Below are 25816 nucleotides of genomic sequence, written 5' to 3'. Positions count from 1 at the left end.
CTTCTTACGCTAAGTATGCCCCTACACTTTTACTCACCTTTCTGAAAAACCAGTGTCTATAAACTCTCTAGCACGTTTTCCATCCCTGAAGGGAAAAAAGAGATAATATTTTAAAAGAATTTTAAAAAATCACCTGATTCTTTTGAACCAAAATAAACAAAACATGTATAGAATTAAGTTTGGTAGAAGACTGATTTTCTCTTTTATCATTTCAGATTTCATTTCAACAGATAAGGTAAATATACACTAGGTACAAAACAGAATTGAAAGGGAAAGTATTTGAATGACTGCATTTCAGTCAAAATTTAGTATTTTAGAGTACTATATAGAAAATTTTTAAACTTTTTTATGTGAATACTATGTATATCCTATGAATCAAGAAATTTCTATATAATGAGCTCACAAGTTGAAATGGGCTTGGTAAATCTAAGCGAAGGAAAATAACATAGAGGTTATAAAGAAAAAAGGTAAGGGAAAACTTTCATTAAGTCGTGATCATTTGGCTTAGCCCATCACACAATAGTGGGCACATATCAAGGAAATAATTCTTATGAAGCAGGGGATGGGAAAGCCCCCTTCAAAGGGCAAATAGTATCTCTCCCCTGGTATTCTCCCAAGCTTGACACCCTTTAGTACAAAATAAAAACAACTTAATGTATATTTAATCAGGGAAATAGAAAACATAACTTTTCTAGGACCCTGAAATTATAATTATGAATATTTTTTTCAGCAGACATTAAAATTAGTATTTGATTATTTCAATAATAAAAACTTATTAAAACTCCAAATTGAAACTATCCAATGCTTCCCTAATTTAATAAAAATGGCTTCAACTGTCTAATCTACTGACTATATATCTAAGAGTCATCATAAAGGAAACATTTTTGCTATTTAGAAAAACATATATTGATGCCTTAAAATATATAAACACTCGGGGTGGCTAGGTGGCGTAGTGGATAAAGCACCAGCCCTAGAGTCAGGAGTACCTGGGTCCAAATCTGGTCTCAGACACTTAATAATTACCTAGCTGTGTGGCCTTGGGCAAGCCACTTAACCCCATTTTCCTTGCAAAATATATATTTTGCAAGGAAAATGCATACACACACACACACACACACACATTCATGCTTATCTCATAGTACGTCCATTCTCATGGAATCTTACCTTATAACAACAGCCAAAAAAAAAAACAGTTTAGGAAAGCAAAGTCACTAAACAATGCTGTCCAGCAGGTAATTAAGTAGTGAATACTCCTCCTTACCATACCCTTCTTTCCCTCAGCCCCCTCCTCCCTTCATTCTCTGATACCCAACAGTAGTTTAACCAACTAAGAACTCATCTGTTAAAGAGAACTTTTAAAAAGAAAGAAAGCTAAGGGGCAGCAAGTGGCATTGGTCCTAGAGTCAGAAGGACTTTAGTTCAAAGCTGCCCTCAGAAACCTAGGCAAGTCACTTAACCCTCATTGCCACCCCACCCCCATCAAGCTATATTTAAAAAAAAAATCCTTTAGTATAAGATAAAAAAATAACAGAAATTTCACACTTGTAACTGTCTCCAACAGGTATGCAGCATCATTATCAGTAGTATTTCATTAATGCATATGCCATACTAGAGTCATCCAAGGCAAATGGAAGATGAAATCAGCAGGAATCTACAAGAACTGAATTGTTCCATTTCTTTATCCTTTTGAATTGTGAAGAGGAAAGAATAAATGTGGACATTGATATGAAAGATTTTGCCTTTTTTCCATCTAAGAAAACATAGCACAGTTTCTTTTTCATTTTTTGATGATAAATAAAGTATGACGGAAGCCAAGACAACCAAGACAGCCTCTTTGAGAAGTTCACTCTAATCTACCTGTCTTTCTAATTCCTTTTTCAGTTGCTCTGACTTATGCACAGTGTTGGGTTCAGACAACTGGACTGGAGGCTGGAGGCCCATGCCAAACCCAGTCCTGGAGACAGATTTCACTCCTCATCTGAACAATGATGAGGCTGATGTGGATGATCTCTGAGGTCTCTTTGTAATCTATGATCCAATGATACCACTAAGAGTGGAAAATGGAAATGGTCAGGAAAGGAAACAGAAAATCAGGAAATTGATTTTTTTTAACATCTAAGTCCAAAGAGTTGAAAACAAGTCACATTTCTAAGAATACAAATGATTTTATTTTATTCTTTTCGTGATAACTGTTCACTTTCAGAAACAAAGAAATGATTTTTATAACACTCTAATACCTATTCATTAATTAGTAAATGGAAGGATGAAGAAGTATAAGTTCTTGTATAAACAGAAATACACTCATACCCTTTTGTGTTTGACTGTAAAGAAGGGCGGGGGGAGTCTCAGAAGCTCACATATAAAATAAATTCTGAGCAACGTCACCTAGGTATGTTGTGGCACATTTTGATTAAAAGACTTTAAAGGGCAGATGATTCTGAATGGAACATGATTTTAAGATCTGTAAGCACTAAAGAAACATAAGACAATACTGGAAGAAAAGAATGCAAAAAGCAAAGTCACAACTGTACTTTCAACCAAAAGTTAAACAATTAAACAAATTGATATATGACCCTTCTCCCTTCCCCACCAAAAAAAAAAAAAGGCCTTACCCTGGAACCCAGCCAGTGGCTTCTGTCACATGTGTCTGAGTGACCATTGCTGGTGCAGGGCTATAAGGATTCCCAATCAGAACACTCCCAGAACTGGCTAGTCTTTGTGGTGTGCTTATAATCTGTAAATGTTAAAGAACAAGAATAGAAAAAATTCTTAATTATGGAACATGATCTATATCATTAAGTTGCATTAATATTAAAATACATAATAAAGACAAAAAAAGATGCTGAAACACATTCACATAAACAAAACTCCAACCTGGATTAAAATGCAGGTTTAAAAAAGTAAGCTACAATTTTGGAGGATCAAAACATGCTAAAAAAATCAGAAATATGAAAAACCTTTCATTTATTTATTTTTGGGGGGTTTTTTTGCAAGGCAATGGGGATAAGTGACTTGCCTAAAGTCACACAGCTGGGTAAGTATTATGTGTCTGAGGTAGAATTTGAACTCAGATCCTCCTGACTCCAGGGCTGGTGCTCTATCCACTACACCACCTAGCCACCCTAAAACCTTTCATTTATAACTTGAGTGTGCAAGAATTTGATTAATCAAAGCTAGATTATATAATATTAGAGCTTCACATATATAATGTTTGGTGCTTTTAAAAAAATTCAAAATTTAAGTTAGAAAAGTATTATGAAAAACTGGCCAAATTCGAGTAATAAGAATGAGAAAACTAAGAAAAATAAAATTTAAAACATAATTAAAAAACTAATAAAAACTGAAGTAATGAGAAATTCAGAAATTTCAAATTCTTTTTTTAAAAAATTTTATTTATTTATTTTGAATTTTCCAATTTTTCTCCTAATCTCGCTTCCCACCCCCAGCCCCCCACAGAAGGCATTCTGTTAGTCTTTATATTGTTTCCATGGTATACATTGATCTAAGTTGAATATGATGAGAGAGAAATCATATCCTTAAGGAAAAAGAATAATGTATAAGAGATAGCAAAATTACATAATAAGCAAATGGGTTTTTTTGTTTTTTTTTTTAGAAAATAAAGGTAATAATCTCTGGTCTTTGTTCAAACTCCACAATTCTTTCTCTGGATACAGATGGTATTCTCCATCGTAGATACCCCCAAAATTGTGCCTGATTGTTGCACTGATGGAATGAGTAAGTCCACTAAGATTGATCATCACCCCCACATTGCTGTTAGGGTGTACAATGCTTTTCTGGTTCTGCTCATCTCACTCAGCATCAGTTCATGCAAATCCCTCCAGGCTTCCCTGAATTCCCATCCCTCCTCGTTTCTAAAAAGAACAATAATGTTTCATGACCTACATATACCACAGTTTGTTAAGCCATTCCCCAAATGAAGGACATTTACTTGATTTCCAATTCTTTGCCACCACAAACAGGGCTGCTATAAATATTTTTGTACAAGTGATGTTTTTACCCTTTTTCATGATCTCTCTTTAGAGTAGAGACCCAGTAGTGGTATTGCTGAATCAAAAGGTATGCACATTTTTGTTGCCCCTTGGGCAACAAATTAATTCTTAAATCATGAGGAAGTAGTATTATGTTTGTGTTCCTGAGTTCTACATGAACCCTATTCCTTAGTCCACAAATCACTCACTGTTCAAGTAATAAATATTCTGTTTGGCTATTTTATTTTCTATAATAGTCTGAATTTCCTTCTTTTGGCTTTCTTTTACCAATTGGCACTCCTCTACTAATTTCTTTTAAACCTCATCACTCCTACTCCATCTGCTTTGGCAAATCAAATCTATTTATTATTCCCCTATGATTGTTCGTTCCTGTTTTCCATTTTCCACCAAAGGGATGATTTCTAATTTTTCCATCTCATTTTTCACAAATCTTCTAATTCTTCATCTAAATTTGTTTAAAGCCAATCTCTTCATCAAGATATTCTACATGACTAATCTCTAAACATAGAAGTAAATGGTTATGTTGTAAGAAAGAAAAAAAGATGAGTATTTGGAACTCAAAATTTAAGCTCTCACTGCAACTCTACTGGCAGGATGACTTTGGATGGGTCACTTAATCTTTCTGGGCCACTTATTAATTTTAAAATAAGAATAATAAAGAGTGCACTGTCTACTTCTCAGTTGTGGTGCTTTTGTAAATCAGAGAGCCACACAGAAATTTTGGCTGGAACTGTTAACATGAGCTACCTTGCTTCCTTTAACCATTCATACACTCTTCTAAACACTGAATGTTTAGTCAGGTCAGGAATGCAAAGTAATTGATTTCTCAGGCTTCTGGGAGTAAGAAATGGATGAAGAGATAATTTGTTGGGAGAGGAATGAATGTGATGTAGCTGAAAAAACACGACATTGGGATCAGAAAACCTGAGGTCAAGAAAGGTTCAACTCCTCCACTTTTGAATCCTGTGAATTTAGAGCAAATGAGAATCTTTGTGCTTCATTCTCTCCCTCTGCAAAATGAGGTTAACACCATCTGTCCCACCTACTCCTGGAGCAGTTGGGAGGGCCAAATTAGATAAAGATACTTTCTGATTGACACAGTCCTTTCCTAACATGGGATTTCCAAGGGTTTTTATTTTCATTTTACAGATGATGAAAGTTGACTGCCAGAGTTATGTTACAGAGCTGCCAAAGCTGGCAAAGCCAACACTAGGCTCATCAACATTGACATTGACACACACACACACACACACACACACACACACACACACACAAACACTCTCAGTGAAAGAAATTATAGCTATATTGATTTCAAAAGGAAAAGTTTTGGGTTTGGGTTTTTTTTTTTACTATCTAGAACACTGATATTTAGAAGAGGGAAAGTCAATTAAAGGACAATGCAGAGAATTATGAATGTAAAAAATTTATAATCAGAAACAAATGCTGTAATCTTTAATGCTGTTAAATCTTGTTAAAGGATGGAAGGCTCTTTGCTCCTGAGATGTACTGACTTCTATCGCTTAGCTGTCAAATGTAAAATTTGTACCCCCCCTCCCCATTTCACCTTTATCCAACCTCCATTTCCCATGCAGACAACAGCAAGGGGTCCCTGCTGTGGGCAGCTTTGTGGGCACTAAAGTTCAGAAAAGGCAGGGGGGCATTGCTTCATCTGTCATCAGCCTTTCTCTGTTGTCAGCTTCTTAAATCGCTTCCTACCCAACAGCAAAACAGCAATGACCTCTACAGCCTGGTACATTCTGCAGATATTGAAGAGGTAATTATTGTTTGGGGCAGCTAGGTGACACAGTGGATAGAGCACTGGCCCTGGGGTCAGAAGTACCTGAGTTCAAATCTGACCTCAGACACTTAATAGTTACCTAGCGGTGTGGCCTTGGGCATGCCACTTAACCCCACTGCCTTGCAAAAAAAAAAATAGAAAAGAAAAGTAAGATTTGCACTTCTACAGTACTTCACCTCCCAAGGGAATGGAAAATCTGCTATTTGTTATGAAACTGGAGGAAACTAAGCTCTAAGTCTTCCAATAAGAGAAGTGCTAATGTAGATCTCTTTATGGGGGGGGGGGGGGTTCTCAGTAATTGAGTTTTTGAACTAGAGATATTTTACCTAAAAGAGTTTAAAGTCTTCAGAATAAAATAGCAATGCTTAATCCTGCCTTTGAAAATTCTTCTCTAGTTAGCTCCAGTTTGGATTTTTCCACAGACCTCCCTTTCAAACAAATCTTTCAAGACAAACTGGAACATTTGCTGTTCCTGAAATCTGGCATCCCCTTTTCTGCTCTGGTAGTTATGCACAGGGTGTTCTTCCAACTTGCAACATGCTTATTCCTCCTCTCTGCCTCCTTGGTTTTGTTTTTGTTTTTGTTTTTGTTTTTTAGGTTTTTGCAAGGCAAATGAGGTTAAGTGGCTTGCCCAAGGCCACACAGCTGACTCCAGGGCCCATGCTTTATCCACTGCACCACCTAGCCACCCCTCCTCTTTGCCTCTTAAACAGACTACATTTTCTTTTGAAACTTGACTCAGGTGCCACCTCCAACTGTAAGCCCTTCTTGGTTCCTCAAGCTCCTCTTGCCCTCTCCCTCCTCAGACTAGCTTTTGTTTGTTTATTTGTATGTATCTCCCAATAAAATGTGAACTCATGACATGTTTCATTCATTGCAAATGAAAATTCCTGTACACATATACAGGCATTTTCAAGATCTGAAACAAGTATCGCATGTGTATACATAGGCACATGCTGCTTTAACAAAAATACATGATGAAATAAGATATATTCTAAAAAAAAGCCTATATGGAGTTGAAGTAATTGAAGCTGAGGTGAAATGATTTGCCCAGGGTCACAGTCTGTTAAGTGTCTGAAATCACTTTTGAACTGGGTCTTCCTGATAGAAAATTAACATAATATCTCACAGAGTAAAAAAAATTTTAAATGATTTACCTTTCTAAGTGATCTTGCCTATTTTTTATGTATGTTTCAATTTTATTTATAATTTGCTATCCTTTTCTGTTAGTCATTTTCTCTGTGTCAGTATGGTCATTTTCATCTTAAAAAATTACTTGGCCTTTTTCTGATTTATGTGTCAGACTGGAATGCTCATAAAATAAAATTAGCATGATCTTGAGCTAATAGGCATCTGAAAAGGGAGAGAGAGAAAAAAGGAAAAGGAAGGCCAATGGAAGAGGAATTGAGGAAAAATGAAGAAAGATATATGGGAAGGCAGTGAATATATACTCTTATACTCCTAACAATGAGAAAATATATGTTCTGGTGAAAATAATAATTTTAAAGTACTGTAAATCCATGAGATAATAGATTCACGAATTTTGGAAAAGTTGGTATAAAGTGCTATTAAAACTGTGGATCATAATGGAAAGAATTTCGATGATTTATTTCTAACCAATCATTATAGATTAGAGGACTTTCTGTAAAAGATATTTTACAAAGCTTCTAGGCCAGAAAATATTCAATTTATTTTTAAAAACATCTAATATTTTAGTGATTTTACTCATCTTAATCAAAATTAGATTCATCATTGATTCCTCATACCAACAGACTAAAAGATTAAAGTTAACAACAAAGAGTATATTCTGATTTTCTCCAGAAACATAGATTGCTATTAAAATAAAATGAACCTCCCAGAAAAGTGTGCTGTATTCCCATTTTGACAAGGGTCCCAGTCAATATGACTTCATCCTATTTATCTCTTTCTTTAGGGTCTGGGGATATTGGCCAATAAAAGTTGCCTAAAAAAAAATCACAGTGATGATAGAGGAGGGTCTAGAGCTATGATTTCTTTAACATGAAGATGTCTTAAGTGAAAATTGTCTCCATTGTTTTTTAGAAGTTTTAGTCATGTATGAATCTTCATGAATCCATTTTGGGTTTTCTTGGCAAAAATACTACAGTGGTTTGCTATTTCATTCTCTAGCTCATTTTACAGATAAGGAAACTGAGGCAAACTGGGTTAAGTGACTTGCCTAACATCACACAAAGGTAAGATTTTAATTCATGTTTTCATGACTCCAGACCTAGCACTCTTAACAGTTACAGTCAGAGAATTGCTGGTCACTGAAAAGTAAGATGACTATATGACTTACCCAAAGTCACTCAGTCAATGAGAATGAAAAATATAATTTGAACTCAGATCCTCCTGACTCCAAGACTTATTCTCCATCTACTGAGTCACACTATTACCCTTTAAAGTCTGAGTATTTCAGGTACTGGACCTAAGTAAGGTAATGTAGAAGTTTTGAATATATGACCTGCAATACTTCTAGGTTGAGCTTACTCCATATTAAAATGCAATTGGGAAATATTTGATGATATAAATACAATTTTAAAACCAAGTCAATATGCAGTCCTTAGGAATCCTTTCATCTGAATTAGTGTCTCCCACTTCTATTTGAGTAAGACAACATTGATATAGTACACTAGATCCACTATCCAGTCTGGATTTGGAGTCAAGAAGAGTCAAATTCAAATCCAATCACTTACTAGTTGCTTGTCTGCCTGTTTCTTTTTCTTTTTTTATATTTTATTTATTTTTCCAATTACATTAATAGTAGCTTTTTTTTTTTACGTTTTTGCAGGCAAACGGGGTTAAATGGCATGCCCAAGGCCACACAGCTAGTTAATTATTTTAGTGTCTGAGACCGGATTTGAACCCAGGTACTCCTGACTCCAGGGCCGGTGCTTTATCCACTGGGCCACCTAGCCGCCCCCTAATAGTAGTTTTCAACAATCATTTTTTGAAAGGTTTTGAGTTTTACATTTTTCTCCCTGCCTTCTCTTCCCCCGCCTCAATCTTTGCTGGTTTTGAAACTACATCCTAGTCTATTAAAAATTCAGAGTTCCTTCAGCAAAGTATTTCACATTACCAGGAAAGAGAATTAAAGTTAGTTCTATTCATTCAATGAACATTTAAAAGTATTAGCCACCCTTTGTCAGTCAGTTAGTCAATAAACTAGTGGCAGAGAACCAATCCACATTCTGAGGTATCCTGACCTCAGGAGGCTACCTGGAGTGCACAACCATCTATGAAGAGAAAGCCAAGAACCAATTCTTTCTCCAGTTTAGTCTTGTCTTGTTGCCTTTCAAGTTCAATAATATTACTATTAATGTGCAGCTGACTTTTAAAAAATTTTTTTTATTAAAGATATTATTTGAGCTTTACAATTTCCCCCCCCAATCTTACTCTCCCCCCCCCCCCGGAAAGCAATCTGTCAGTCTTTACTTTGTTTCCATGCTGTACATTGATCCAAATTGAGTGTGATGAGAGAGAAATCATACCTTAAGGAAGAGACAAGAACTCTAAAGAGGTAACAAGATTAGACAATAAGATATCTGGTTTTTTTTTTTTCAAAATTAAAGGGAATAGTCCTTGAACTTGGTTCAAACTCCATGGCTCTTTATCTGGATACAGTTGGCACTCTCCTTTGCAGACAGCCCAAAATTGTGCCTGATTGTAGCACTGATGGAATGAGCAAGTCCTTCAAGGTTGAACATCACTCCCATGTTGCATCTCACTCAGCATCAGTTCATGCAAATCCCTCCAGGTTTCCCTGAAATCCCATCCCTCCTGGTTTCTAATAGAACAATAGTGTTCCATGACATACATATACCACAGTTTGCTAAGCCATTCCCCAATTGAAGGACATTCACTTGATTTCCAATTCTTTGCCACCACAAACAGGGCTGCTATAGATATTTTTGTACAAGTGATGTTTTTACCCTTTTCCATCATCTCTTCAGGGTATAGACCCAGCAGTGGTATTGCTGGATCAAAGGGTATGCTCATTTTTGTTGTCCTTTGGGCATAGTTCCAAATTTCTCTCCAGAAAGGTTGGATGAGTTCACAGCTCCACCAACAGTGTAGTAGTGTCCCAGATTTCCCACATCCCTTCCAACAATGATCATTATCCTTTCTGGTCATATTGACCAGTCTGAGAGGTGTGAGGTGGTACCTCAGAGAAGCTTTAATTTGCATTTCTCTAATAATTAATGATTTAGAGCAATTTTTCATATGGCTATGGATTACTTTGATCTCCTCATCTGTAAATTTCCTTTGCATATCCTTTGACCATTTGTCAATTGGGGAATGGCTTTTTGTTTTAAAAATATGACTCAGTTCTCTGTATATTTTAGAAATGAGTCCTTTGTCAGAATCATTAGTTGTAAAGATTGTTTCCCAGTTTACTACATTTCTTTTGATCTTGGTTACAGTGGTTTTATCTGTGCAAAAGCTTTTTAATTTAATGTAATCGAAATCATCTAGTTGGTTTTTGATGATGTTCTCCAACTCTTCCTTAGTCATAAACTGTTCCCCTTTCCATAGATCTGACAGGTAAACTAGTCCTTGATATTCTAATTTGCTTATAGTGTTGTGCTTATAGTGTGCTTATAGTGCTTATAAGTCCTGTAACCATTTGGATCTTATCTTGGTAAAGGGTGCTAGGTGTTGGTCTAATCTAAGTTTCTTCCATACTAACTTCCAATTATCCCAGCAGTTTTTATCAAAGAGGGAGTTTTTATCCCAATAGCTGGACTCTTTGGGTTTATCAAGAAGCAGATTAGTATAATCGTCTCCTGCTTTTGCACCTAGTCTATTCCACTGGTCCACCACTCTATTTCTTAGCCAGTATCAAACAGTTTTGATGACTGATGCAGGGCTAAGCCCCCTTCTTTTGCACTTTTTTTCATTAAGCTCCTGGAAATTCTTGACTTTTTATTTCTCCATATGAATTTACTTACAATTTTTTCTAACTCATTAAAGTAATTTTTTGGAATTTTGATTGGTAGGGCACTAAACAGGTAGTTTAGTTTTGGTAGAATTGCCATTTTTATTATATTAGCTCTACCTATCCATAAGCAGTTATTTAAATCTGATTTAATTTGTGTGAGAAGTGTTTTATAATTGTTTTCAAAAAGTTTCTGAATCTGTCTTGGCAAATAGACTCGTAGGTATTTTTTATTGTCTGAGGTTACTTTGAATGGGATTTCTCTTTTCTAGCTCTTCCTGCTGTATCTTGCTAGACATATATAGAAAAGTTGAGGATTTATGAGGGTTTATTTTATAGCCTGTAACTTTGCTAAAATTGCTAATTGTTTCCAGTAGTTTTTTGGATGATTTCTTGGTATTCTCTAGGTAGACTATCATGTCATAAGCAAAGAGTGAGAGTTTTGTCTCTTCTTTCCCAATTCTAATTCCTTCAATTTCTTTTTCTTCTCTAATTGCTGAGGCTAACATTTCTGATACAATATTGAATAGTAGTGGTGATAATGGGCACCCTTATTTTACCCCTGATCTTTTTGGGAATTCCTCTAGCCTCTCCCCATTAAACATAATGCTAGTTGATGGTTTCAGATAGATACTGCTAATTATTCCATTTATTCCTACACTCTCTAGTGTTTTTAGTAGGAATGGATGCTGTATTTTGTCATGCAGCTGACTTTAATGCTGTTTTCACTCTTATTGAAGGAGTCCCACAGCATCACTGATAACACCTAGCTAAAACACATGAGGGCAAAGCACAGAGCCCTGCTTCCCTCCACTGGTGCCAGGGAAAGGCTGAGAGCATTCTCTATTATCCAGAACCTGAGCAAGTTCGCCATCATGAAAATGACATATAAAACTGATCAACTCCAGGTATCCCAATCTGACCTGATCTTCCTCAAGCCCTCACACAAGTAGCAGTGTCAGAGGCCTTGGGCAGGTGGATGGATGTTGTGTGCAAGACCTCTGTTCTGCTCATGGTGTTTCTCCTGGAGTTGCAAGCAACATGACTGTTTCTTAGCCCTTTCTCAAGTTAGACTATCTTTTTTTTTTTGATTTCTAATGTCCCTTATAATTCTTTTTTTTTAATTTATTTTTATTAAAGATATTATTTGAGTTTTACAGTTTCCCCCCAATCTTACTTCCCTCCCCCCACCCCCCCCACAGAAAGCAATCTGTCAGTCTTTACTTTGTTTCCATGTTGTACCTTGATCCAAATTGAATGTGATGAGAGAGAAATCATATCCTTAAGGAAGAGACAAGAACTCTAAGAGGTAACAAGATCAGATAATAAGATATCTGTTTTTTTTTCCTAAATTAAAGGGAATAGTCCTTGAACTTTGTTCAGACTCCACGGCTCTTTCTCTGGATACAGATGGTATTTTCCTTTGCAGACAGCCCAAAATTGTTCCCAATTGTTACACTGATGGAATGAGCAAGTCCATCAAGGTTGATCATCACCCCCATGTTGCTGTTAGGGGGTACAGTGTTTTTCTGGTTCTGCTCATCTCACTCAGTATCAGTTCATGCAAATCCCTCCAGGTTTCCCTGAAATCCTGACCCTCCTGGTTTCTAATAGAACAATAGTGTTCCATGACATACATATACCACAGTTTGCTAAGCCATTCCCCAGTTGAAGGACATTTACTTGATTTCCAGTTCTCTGCCACCACAAACAGGGCTAAGTTAGACTATCTTCCAGGAGAAGGAGAACCCATTAAGGAGGACTCTGGCAAGAATCTTGCCCCGCATCTTGTGACTGTCACAAGACTATTTTAATTCTTTTTCCTTTACAGAGATGGAGGCCTCCTTGAACTTCTAGAGAATAACTTTCTCTTGCCATATAATCTAGAATACTTCAGTCAATTTTTATTTTTTATTTGAAAAGCAATGTGGTTAAGTGACTTACCCAAGGCCACACAGCTGGGTAATTATTGTAATCATTAAATGTCTAAGGCCGTATTTGAACTCAGGTCTTCCTGCCTCTAGGGTCAGTGCTCTATCCACCTAGTTGCCCCATCAGCCAGCTTTTGTATAAGCATGGGATCTGTCCCCCCTCTCCCCATAAATTTCAGCTGGCCAGCTGCTTTGCTACACAAGAGGAGCCTAATGGCATTCAAATACCTCTTTTTCAGTTGGTTGTTCAAATTTACCACCAAGAAAACAGAGATTCTCCACCAGTCAACACTGAATCCATATATGAAACCATTAGTCACAGTAAATGGAAAAATTTTGAATGTTGTGGATAAGTTCATTTACCTTGACAATATACTTTCCAGGGATAGCCACATTGATGATGAGGTTGACACAGGCATTCCTAGAACTAGATCAGCACTGGAGGTTCCAAAAGAAGGTGTAGGAGAGGAATTAAGGATGCCTGCCAAATGGAAAATCTACAGAGCTATGGTGCCGACCTCATTGTTCTATGCCTAAGAAACCTGAAAAGTCTAGCAGCACCATGCCAGAAAACTGAAGTACGTCTACCTGAATTGTCTCAGGAAGATCCTGAAGATCACCTGGCAAGAGAAGTCCCTGGATCCTGAGGTCCTCGACTGCAGACAGGGCAACTCCAATGGGTTGGCCATGTAGCCCAAATGCCAAAATGTATGTTTATTTAACTCATCTAAGGCAAGTGCTCACACAGCACTCAGAAGAAGTGATACAAGGAATGCTCTCAAAGTCTAGCCCAGAACAGCCCAGTACTGCAGGACACATCAAAGAAGTTGCTGTGATCCACGAGCAAAGCAGAAAAGCAGTAGCATCAATGATAGGTCAGCTGGGCAAATCTAGAGACATCTCTCTTCAAATGTTCTAAGTGACCACATGTGCCCCATCATCTGCAGGAGAGCCTTCCTAACTCTTCTGAACTCATCAGTCACAGCTGAATACACTGTACCCTGACCCTAACATTATGATGTCATTGATCCCCTTCAAAAGCAAAGAAGGACAACAAGTCAATGAACACTGATTAGCAAGTGTGATGTGCCAGACACTGTGCTAAGCACTAGGAGCATAAAGGAAAGGAAAAGACAGACCCTGTCCTCAAAAAGCCTTCAAACAGAGAGAGAGAAAACACATGAAAACAAATATGTGCAAACAAGATATATTCAAGTTCATTATAACTGATAATTATGAACAATTATATAATCTCTAAGAGAAAAGTAAGCAGGCATTAGCATGAAGGGGTAAAAGGGAAGACTTCTTGTAGAAAATGAGATTTTAGCTGCAACCTGAAAGACCATTCTAGGCAAGGGGAGCAGCCTGTGATGATGTCCAGAGTCTGAAAATCACCTCTGGGGTATGAATGGTATCATTCTGGGTCTAGGGAATATGCAATAGAACAACTGTTTTCTATGACATTTTAAAAGTATCTTTAAGGAAGGAATAAAAAACTTTTTAAAGAGAAGACACAATTTTCTGAATTTAAAAAAAAGAAAACAGTTTAGTTCATCACTGATTTGTCAGATGTTATTTCACATACACAAAAATTTAAAAAATAGCTATAGTATGTTAATGCAAAATTCCTACTTCCCACCAGTACTCTCATTTCTATGAAGCTTGGCTTCAGGCCTACTTAGTTTCAGAGACAATTTAGTTCACAGGCCACAAGGATTCACCAACCACCAATAATCCTAAATGTTCCTCTTCTCTCTCTTAAGGCTCAATGTGTATTTTACGTAGTATTATTAAGGAGCTCATGTCTTTGTGCCAATATCCCATAAAAGAGTGGTATCAGTAGGCAAGCAAATGGATATGCTTCTTTTAAAAAGATTTCTCTTGTTTGCAAATACCAAAAAAGTATGGGAAATATTTGTTGAAACTAACCTTTTCCCTGAGTAAAATGCCCATTTTGCAGAGAGCTTTTACCAAATCACAAAATCCACATACTTAAAATATGGCAATTTTTAATCAAAGGAAGGAAAGTTCACAAGTTGCACACCAGTTAGGGGTTTTCTATGATTATACAAAAAAACCGAAAAATACCTTCAGAAAATTTTTGTATGCAGAATTGTCTCTGAATCTCAAGTCACACTGCTGTCAGCTAACCACTGTACACCTTCTGATAGTTGAATCATACTGCTATTAGTTCTAAGAGTCTGTCCTTTTCCCCACCAATGTCAACATCAATGCTCACTGATAACAATAACAACAACAATAATATGCTATGAGCCAGGCACTATGTTGAGGGTTTTACATTTATTCTCATTTACTCCTCACAACAACCCTTCAAGATAGCTGTCATTTCTACCTTTATTTTATAAATGGGGAAACTAAGGCAAACATATTTTTCTTTTTTGAGTGACTTGTTCAAGGTCCCACAGCTTTTTTTTCCCCAAGAAAAATATTTATTTATTTATTTTTCAACTACATGCAAAAATAGTTTTCAATAATCATTTTTTGGGTAAGTTTTCAGTTTCACATTTCTGGCCCTCCCTCCCTTCCTTCCCTCCCCACTTCCCTGACAGAAAATAATCTGATATAGGCTATGCATGTATAACTATGTTAAACACATATGGCCATATTAATCATGTTGACTCACACAGCTCTTGAGAGTCTGAGGCCACATTCTTGACTCCAGGCCCAGAACTACCCACTATATCCCCCCCAGCTGTTCCCCGACACAGTGCCTTCCAGGGGCTGGAACATTGATGAACAGTCCTAGAGTCTGAGGATTTCTGGAGGCAGGCCTCACTGGTCTGTTATGGACAGCTATTATATTCAACTTCAGGGCACTCGGAGAGAAAATGGTAAATCTGTATATTGGGAGTAGGAAGTCCTATTTAAATCCCTGGGATAGATACAGGATTTAATAACAATAATCAAAAATGCATTTATTAGGCAGCCCTACAGGAAGTACTAGAAATTGGGGACAAAAGCAACAAAGGTCAAAGTCCCTCCCCAGTGACAAGGACATATAAAAAAATAGTAGGTGGGTTTTTGGGGGCTAAAGGTACTGGTCAGCAGTTATGGGGATGAGGGTGGAGAGAGGATGGGTCAGAAAGATGTCATAGAAGGTAGGGCTTGAGTTGAGTCTTTAAGTAAACTTGGGCTTCTAAGAGGTGAGTTGAGAAGACAGAACATTCTAGGTACAAGGGATAGCCAGTGTCAAGAGTTCAAGGTAGGGGTGGCTAGGTGGCACAGTGGATAGAGCACTGGTCTTGGAGTCAGGAGTACCTGAGTTCAAATCCGGCCTCAGACACTTAATAATTACCTAGCTATGTGGCCTTGGGCAAGTCACTTAACCCCACTGCCTTGAAAAAAAAACTAAATAAAAGAGTTCAAGGTAAGAGATGGAGTTTCCTATGTGAGGGCAAGGCACCCATTTGAATGAGCAACAGAGTGTGTGTGTGAAAGGAATCATATAAAATAATGCTAAGAAGTATTTTAGGGCCAACTTGTGAACAGCTTGTAATGTCCTGTGGGGAGGTCCAAGATCAGACCTGTGCATTAAGAAAAACCCTTTTCCAGCTAGGTGGAGGATGTATTGGCATGGGGAGAGACTTGAGGCAAGAAGAATGATGAAGAGGCCAGAAAGGAGATGACAAGGGCCTGCACTAGGGATGATATTTTCTTTCTTTGCCTGAAGAGACTACATTTTATATATCTTTAAAAAAGAAAAAATTATTTAGTTAAAATAATAACCTCTTCATTTTTGTATACATTTATTTATACAAACATACTTATGAGCTTACTTTGCCATTTATTTAAATGCAAAAACAATAACATTAGGATTGTATCAATCTACAAAATTTTCTTTTTTCTTTCAGATTAGAGCTATCCTGTAATTCCTGTAAATTCAAATTCCAGCATAATGAACTCAACCAGGAAAATGTCAATGATAAAAGAAAAACCAAACAGAAAAAGTCATTTCAAGCATGTTTGAAATTCACTTCCTAGTTCATTTATATGGGAGAGAGTTGGCAGGACAAACTAAGTGAGCAGACTTGACCTCAAATCTCAGAGCATTTAGAACATAAAAGAAACACTTCACCAAAATAGAATAACTTGAATGCTGTGACAAGAGAGGGAGTGAATGAAACTGTGATTGTTAAATGCTCACTCTCAGTGTCTGGGGGGGGGGGGGGGGAAGGAAGCTCAGCTCGCTGACTCTTGGGTGCTCCTGCCATCTGCAGGAAGAAAAGCAGACCTTTGCTTTCAGGCAAGGACTGCAAGATTTTCTACTGGATGTGGACCTGAAACTTCTATTATTGCCTCCACCACCAATAATCAGAAAGGTAAGTTGCCAAGGATTTATGAAGTCCCTATTATGTACCAATGTACCAGTCCTTGTGCTAAGTGTAGGGATGCTAGAAAGACAGAAGCAGTTCCTGTTCTCAAGAAACTCATCCTCTAATGGGGAAAACAATATATAAACAACTATGCAAAAAACAAGGACTATATATATATATATATATATATATATATATATATATATGCTGTGCTAGAGGAAATCTCAGAGAGAATGGGAGATAGTGTAAATATTGCAGAGAGTGTCACTGGATCAGAGAATGCTTGGAAGGGAACAAGATATAAAAATGCTGGAAAGAAAGCAAGAGAACAGGCTATGAAGAGCTTTAAAAGTCAAACAGAGGATTTTCTAAATGCTTATTAAAGACAATCAGGAACATATTGAAAAGAGGTTGATGTGCACTTTAGAAAAATCATTTTGTCATAAGAGTGGTCAATGGAAGGAAGTGGCTGGGAAACCAACCAGAAGGCCATGGTCACAGTCCAAGTGTGAGGTCAAAGGAGAGAATGAGAGTAGATGAGATATCAAGAGCAGAGGCAAGCTCGCTTTTATGATATATATATATCCCCAGTAGTGCTGTGCAAAGAGCAAGCAATTAAATATTTTTCTTTCATTCATTCATTCATTGATTCATTCATTCATCATCTAGGATTTCATCAAGTAAAATTTACATTGTCATCAGAACAATCAATTCGAATCACAGTTCAATGGATTAACTAATGTAATTATAAACTCTTAACTGTGTCACAAAATGACATGTAGGAAAGAAAATGACAGAGAACAGAGGACCAAGTGGACTTCAGATTTCCTGGACTTCGAAGCTATAACATTCAGAGTCCTCCTTGATGTTTAGATGTTTCTGCTACTCTAGGGTTCCCAGGTTTTCTTACCCTGTACAAAAGAAGAAACTGCTGAAGGAGAGTTAGGGAATTCAATCAGTTACTAGATAGTCCCAGTTTTTTGTTTTTTTTTGTTTTTTGTTTTTTGTAGTTGGATCTCCAGGAAATAAAAGACAGATGAATATTCTGGCAATACTTTTAGTATCTCCTGATCCTTCCTATGTCCTATGCCCAAAGTTTCAGGTTTGGGGTAGACTTTAGAATAGCAAAAGAACCTGAAAAAGTATTCATTCATTCATTTAACAAACTTATGCAGGCACTTCATTGTGCTATGGAGAATACAAAGTTCTAAGCAACAGACAGCATTCTATTAGTAGACTCCATTTCCTTTACAACTGCTCCACCAATGCTGACACTACACTTTTCTGATAAAGGGTTGAGAGAAATAGAGAAATAAATAGAAGCTTGAAAATGAGGACCCTCAGGCTCAAGAGGTGTTGATACCTTAAGTAGGGAAGTTTCTACAGCCATTTTAAAAAACTCTCCAGATTTTCCAAAGTGTCACCTTGAACTCTCTAACAACCCATTCATTACAAAACTTCTGTCCACTATATTAGCTACTTTAAAGATCTTTGTTGTGAGAGAGAGGAAGGAAACTGCCATTCATAAATATATTAAAACAACAAAGGGGGAAAAGTCAAGTTATCTAAAAAAAGTAGACAGAGAGAGATCAAGGAGTCAAGGAGTTAATCTGAGTAGGGTTCAAGAAGGGAAGACTTTGACTTGTGAATTTTGGAGTTTCAACAACTCCCAAGACAAGAGTCTTTAGTTTAGTTTGAGGAAAATCCTCTACATTTTTTCTGTGGGTGTCTTTGAATTTTTCTTTTCTTTTTTCTTGCAAGGTAAACAGGGTTAAGTGGCTTGCCCAAGGCCACACAGCTAGGTAATTATTAAGTGTCTGAGGTCAGATTTGAACTCAGGTCCTCCTGACTCCAGGGTCGGTGCTTTATCCACTGCACCACCTAGCTGTCCCAGTGTCTTTTAATTTTCCTTGCTGATTCTGATAAAAGAAAGAAGAGATATGATCCTCACAAGAGCCCTGGGAGATAGGAGAGATTATCACAATTTGCAACTGAGGAAACTGAGGCAAATAGTGGTTAAATGACTGCTCAGAATCACACAGCAATAATGTGTCTGAGATGAGAAATAAACTCAAGTCTCCCTGACCTCAGGCCACTGCTCTATCCACTGAAAATCATTCCCAATGATTCATCAAAGATCAATAACAACATCCCCAAACTATTGCTCTTTCAGAAGCCTTTAGAGTCATAGCTCTAGACCAGGAATTACTAACCTGGAGTCTGTGAACTTTTAAAAAATATGATAACGGTATTTTAATATACTTGGTTTCCTTTTAAATTTTATGTATTTTGTATTATATACTTAAAAAAACATTATTCTGATGTAGTGGGGGATCTGGTGTATTTGCAGAGCATCTTGGATGGCACCTTTCCACATGGAGACAAGAGGAAGTTTGCTTCTAGGAGAAGCATGATGCTGTGCGAGAAAAGGGCTTTGGAGAGACTGGAACACACACGGACATTTGTACCTATTGCATGGTAAGGAGAGGCTTTCTGATGGTGTGCAGCATGACTCCCATCCTCTTTTGCTTCATTCACTCTTGGGGAACCTCCAATCCTCTCATTCAGAATGTTCAATGGGAGACCATGCTCTAAGGGGCAGTCTCAGGGATTTCTTCATCTGAGGTCCCCCTGGACAAATCCCACAAGTAGTGAGTACATTCTGCTACCCTCTTCCAAAGCCAGGCTGCTTAAGTCAACCCCGCCCCCACCTCAGTGAACAAGAGCACTCTGAGGAATGGCTCTGAGCTCCTCCATGGTTATGGGACTCTCACAAAGAGACATGTGCTTTAAAAAAAAAGCAATAACTAGCATACAAACATTGTCCCCATCACTCTGAGGCATATTCTCCCCTAAACCACACTGATCTTTTGCAGTAGTAGGTTAAAACTTAGTTCAGATCATTTACAATATTGGAGGTTGTATGGATGTCTCAGGTACCACTAGCCTAGGTCTCAATCATCCTTTATGAAGGTCACACTTTGCTCTTTGGAGCATCAATGTTAGTGGCAAAACTGTAAACTCTAGATTGCTAAGGGATACTCCAGATCTAGGTACTTCCTAGGTTTCTGCATACCTTACCACCCGTCCTGCTTCTAAGGCCTACAGACTCCCAGCATTGCCACCTGGTCTACTGATATAACCCAATGACCCTGCCTCTCCTCACATCTGCCCCACTGCAGCACCCTTAGAACTGAACCAATTAAGGGGCAGCTAGGTGGCGCAGTGGATAAAACACCAGCCCTGGAGTCAGGAGTACCTGAGTTCAAATCCAGCCTCAGACACTTAATAATGACCTAGCTGTGTGGCCTTGGGCAAGCCACTTAACCCCGTTTGCCTTGCAAAAACCTAAAAAAAAAACCCCCCAAAAAAAACAATTAGAGTGGAAGCTCCCTGGAAGCAGGAACCATGTGTATCTCCAGTACTTAGGCATAAATAGTAAGCAATTAGTACATGCTTTTCCTTTCATTCATTCATCCAAAAATATTAAAATACAGAGAATATCATTATCTAGTGCTTAAATCAAAGGAGAAATCAAAATATGGAGATGGGGTTATCTTTAGTCATATGGGGATTATCACTCACCTCTACACTGAGGTTTGTATTATTTTTTAACACTTATCCAAACTTACCTTTACATGTTAACACTACCTCCCAAACAGGTCTCTTTCAAGGATCAGACTAGAGGTATAACTGTTGGTGGAGCTGTGAACTCATCAAACCTTTCTGGAGAGAAATTTGGAACTATGCCCAAAGGGCAACAAAAGTGTGCATACCTTTTGATCCAGCAATACCACTACTGGCTCTATACCCTGAAGAGATGATGAGAAAGGGTAAAAACATCACTTGTACAAAAATATTCATAGCAGCCCTGTTTGTGGTGGCAAAGAATTGGAAAGCAAGTAAATGTCCTTCAATTGGGGAATGGCTTAGCAAACTGTGGTATATGTATGTCATGGAACACTATGGTTCTATTAGAAACCAGGAGGGATGGGAATTCAGGGAAGTCTGGAGGGATTTGCATGAACTGATGCTGAGTGAGATGAGCAGAACCAGAAAAACATTGTGTACACTAACAGCAACATGGGAGTGATGTTCAACCTTGAAGGACTCTCTCATTCCATCAGGGCAACAATCAGGGACAATTTGGGGCTGTCTGCAATGGAGAATACCATCTGCATCCAGATAAAGAGCAGAGTTTGAACAAAGTTCAATGACTATTCCCTTTAATTTAGGAAAAAATCCAGATATCTTATTGTCTGATCTTGTTATCTCTTAAGACTTTTTGTTTCTTCCTTAAGGATATGATTTCTCTCTCATCACATTCAATTTGTATCAATGGACAACATGGAAACAAAGTAAAAACTAACAGATTGCTTTCTGTGGGGGGGGGGGGAGTAAGAGTGGGGAAAAACTGTAAAATTCAAATAATATCTTTAATAAAAAAATGAGAGGTACTGTCACTGTAAAACACCACACTAACCACTTTTTCATATTTTCACAGTCATCCTTATCCACAAACATGATCAATATGGTTGAGTAGCAAAATAATTATTGTTTTTCAAAGGTCAGTCTCAGAGTAGTCTTCTGAAAACATACCTAGTTTAAGAACTAATGTTTTCATACAACTTACTTTGTTTCTCAGTAGCACCCTGCACCTTCCTGCTAATAGGAAGAGAAAATAAATCTTATTCACTATACATTTTAAAATGCAGAGCAGAAAAGTTTGATATGCTAATGTAAGATTAAGAACAAAATATAACTTCTTCTGCCATGAGATATAAAAATTATATATTAATTATTTGTAATTAATTACTGCTGGGCTCAAAAAGAAATTTTATTGAATAGGCTGAGTAAGGTTAATGATCTCTAGGATGGGGCGGGCTAGGTGGCACAGTGGATAGAGCACCAGTCCTGGAGTCAGAAATACCTGAGTTCAAATCCAACCTCAGACACTTAATAATTACCTAGCTATGTGGCCTTGGGCAAGCCACTTAACCCCACTGCCTTGCAAAAAAAAATGATCTCTAGGATTTTAACTAAAATATCAATGAGATTTACTGAAAATAATGTGAAAAATTTATACTGGCTCTCAAACATACAATTTGTTGAGTACAGACAAGAGTCCCAATTGCAATGGATCCTGGACTACCAGTTTATTAATTGTTATTTACCTTTTCTTTCATCCAAGAGTTGCTAACTTCTTTTTTTTATAATGATATTTAATTTTCATGAAGACCTGTGATCACTAGAGTATAAGGGAGAGGAAGAAGAAAACAGAAATAACAGAAAAGTGTCGGATGAACTTAAGAGGGTAAAAAGAGAAGAAAGTAGGGCCACTGTAGTTGCCCTTTTTTCCAGACCCCCTTTGCCACCTGGCCCAACTCCAGGAATTCAAGCCATCCCAGAGAATGAGTTATGGAGGTGGTAATCTATTTGGAAAACTACCAGGTAAAGCTTTGAGATCTCTATCATTAATTCTCAAATTACTGACCAAAAACATTCAGGGCTTCTCTAATGAACAATATCTTCACTCAAACTTTATAACAAATAACTGATGATATACGATTCACAGTGTGTTTTATTTATAGTAACTGATTTGAGGCCCCTGAGATAGATTCTGTAGGAACATCGCCATCTCACAAACAAGAGGTCTGAGGCGCTAAGGTTTGGTTAAGTCACTTGTCCAGGCTCATACAGAACTAGAAGCAGGGCTGCACTCCATTGTCCTGACCAGACTCCATCTGTGCTGTATCTACTGCCTCATAAAGTCACCACATCATCATCAAGATAGAAAACATTTAAGGACAACTAGCATGTATATACATACACACACACACACACACACACACACACACACACACACACACACACACACACAAACATATACACACTATCCACAGGATCAGATATGAAACAAAATATATTGGGTTTAAAATTATATAATGAGAAAAACAATTAAAACCATTAGAAATGAGACAGTCAGGAATTCAGGAATTTTGACGTTTTATTATACAGAAAATGGGTATTATCATGCTCTCTCTCTTTTTTTTAAGGTTTTTGCAAGGCAAATGGGGTTAAGTGGCTTGTCCAAGGCCAAACAGCTAGGTATTTATTAAGTGTCTGAGGCCAGATTTGAACTCAAGTACTCCTGACTCCAGGGCCAGTGCTCTATCCACTACACCACTAGCTGCCCCTTATCATGCTTTTTCAAAAGAAGCAAGTGCAAACTGTAGGTTAGTGAGTTTGATTTAAATTCTTTACAAAATTATTGAAATTTATTTATGTTTACAATTTATATATATATATTTATATTTACAATTTATTTATATTTACAAAATTATTGAATTTACAAATGGACTTATTTCTATGCATCAGATTTATATGAATACAAGTCATTCCCAACTGACAAATGATCAAAGGATATGAGCAATTTTACAATGAAGAAATTTATCCATGGTCATATGAAAAAATATTCTAAATCATTGATGATCAGAGAAATGCAACTCTGAGGTACCACCTCACACTTATCAGATTAGTTAATATGACAGGAAAGGAAAAGATCAATGAAAGATGGGATATGGGAAAACTAAGATACTAATACATTGCTGGTGGAATTGACAGCTCATCCAACCATTCTGGAGAGAAATCTGCAATTAGGATCAAAGGACAATTAAACTGCACATACTCTCTGATCTAGCAATATCATTACTAATTTTAGATCCTAAAGAGATCATTTAAAAAAAGGGGGAACCCACAGGTACAAAAATATTTTGAGCAACTCTGTTTGTAGTGGCAAAGAATTGGAAATCAAGAATATATCCATCAATTGGGGAATAGCTGAACAAACTGTGGTATATGAATGAGATGGAACACTTTTATTCTGTAAGAAATCTTGAGCAGCTAAACTTCAGAAAAACCTGGAAAGACTTTCATGAATTGATGCTGAGTGAAATGAGCAAAACCAGAACACTGTACACAATAATGGTAACACTGTGTAATGATCAACTATGATAGCAATCATAGCAATACAATGAGCAAAGACTTGTGATGAAAGATGCCATCCAAATCCAGAGAAAAACTTAGGGAGTATGAATATGGACCAAAGCATGATATTTTCCATTTTTATAATTTGTATTTTGTATTTTTCTTTCTCTTGTTTTTCCCCTTTTGTTCTGACTCTTCTTTCACACTGTGACTAAGATGAAAATGTTTAACCTGACTGTACATGCATAATCTGTAACAAATTACTTGCTCTTTTGGGGAGGAGGGAAGAGTAGGAAGGAAGGAAGAAAACAGTGGAACTCAAAATATTACCAAAAAATGATGCTGAGAACTAGCAATTTACATGTAATTTGAAAAAAATAAAATTAAAAAACATTTTAAAAAGAATGCCTTTATATGATTTCTCTCTCATCATATCCCAGTTAGATCAATGCATAGCATGGAAACAATATAAAGATTAACAGACTGTCTTCTGTGGGGGTGGGGAGGGAAGCAAGATTAGGAGAAAAATTGTAAAATTCAAAATAAATAACATTTTTCTTCCCTTTTTTTTAGGGTTTTTTTTTTGCAAGGCAATGGGGTTAATTAAGTGGCTTGCCCAAGGCCACACAGCTAGGTAATCTTTCTTAAAAAAAAAAAAAGAGTACTGGGTGGCTAGGTGGTGCAGTAGATAAAGCACTAGCCCTAGAGTCAGGAGTACCTGAGTTCAAATCCAGCCTCAGATACTTAATAATTACCTACCTGTGTGGCCTTGAGCAAGCACTTAACCTCATTTACCTTGCAAAAACTTAAAAAAAAAGTAGCTTTAAGCCAGACTAAATTGATTTGATTTTTTAAAATTATATATAATAATGATTCAAAGTAAATTGCATTCATTGTTTGAATGCTGGATGCCCCCTTTTCCTCCATTTTAACCTAATGTTCTGTCCCCTGAATCTTTCTCCTACTTATTATCCTTCCCCTTCATTTTACACTAGTTTTCCCTTAACTTTTACTAAGCAATGATAACTAAACTGACAGTTGGGTGGAGAATGGCAGACAGGGCTTTTTTCCCCTCTCTTTGATCTTCTTTCTCTTTTCTCCCCAATCTTTTTTTATTAGTGAAAATCCTATCCCCTGCCAGGTCAGGTCATAAAGTAAAGTAAGAGGCCAAACACCAGGGAAGGGTAGTAAATGGAGGCATGTTAGACAGTAAGGTCATACACACACACACACACACACACACACAGAGACCCTACATAAATCAAGAGTTCCAGTACTCATAGAAATTTATATTATAGATCACAGTAAAATTACATTCCATATGCATGCCTAGGTTTCCTTATCTATGCAATAAAGTGATTGGATTAGACCATTTGTAAATCCTATCTGGCATTATCAAAATCCCATAAGCCAAAAATCCTATTTTTAACTATCTTTTAAGGCAGTGCTGATTTTTAATGTGTGCTTAATATATCTTAGAGAAACTGATGGGGGTAGGGGGAGTAGTGTTAAATATATTATCCCCCATCTACTAGACAGGAGACACTTTAAAGGGAAGGATAATGAGGCTATCCTTCCCTATGACTAGCATTCTCCAAATTTTCCATATTTCATGTTTCTGACACAGTCATGTCTTTGGAGAAGCAAATTTACTTTTAGACTTTTTATAATTAATTTTTAAAAATATCTGTCATGATAAATTATTTAAAGTACTTCAAAAGCAACTATGATTTCACCATCATACTGTTGTTGCTTGTCCTTCTTGAAAATGAATGACATCAGGAATGAGTGATGTCTTG

General features: G+C 37.1%; 1 protein-coding gene across 12 annotated transcripts in view; it reads right to left on the bottom strand.

Annotated features, from left to right (window-relative positions):
* The window catches only part of TFDP2 (transcription factor Dp-2), a 190471-nt gene that overhangs the window by 46988 nt on the left and 117667 nt on the right, over nucleotides 1-25816 (bottom strand). For 10 of the 12 annotated variants that reach the window (XM_074191165.1, XM_074191166.1, XM_074191167.1 and 7 more), the window contains 2 exons: nucleotides 2613-2734; nucleotides 38-85 (listed from right to left, as the gene is read on the bottom strand). In XM_074191165.1, coding sequence (XP_074047266.1) covers nucleotides 38-85; nucleotides 2613-2734 — 170 coding nt within the window. The remainder of the gene's footprint in view (nucleotides 1-37; nucleotides 86-2612; nucleotides 2735-25816) is intronic. The other 2 variants (XM_074191169.1, XM_074191170.1) reach the window with 1 other exon arrangement.

The sequence above is a fragment of the Macrotis lagotis genome, chromosome 6 (assembly GCF_037893015.1).
Source record: "Macrotis lagotis isolate mMagLag1 chromosome 6, bilby.v1.9.chrom.fasta, whole genome shotgun sequence".
NCBI lineage: Eukaryota > Metazoa > Chordata > Mammalia > Peramelemorphia > Peramelidae > Macrotis > Macrotis lagotis.
The sequence above is the reverse complement of the archived record's forward strand: the minus strand, read 5'-3'. Positions and strand labels throughout refer to the sequence as shown.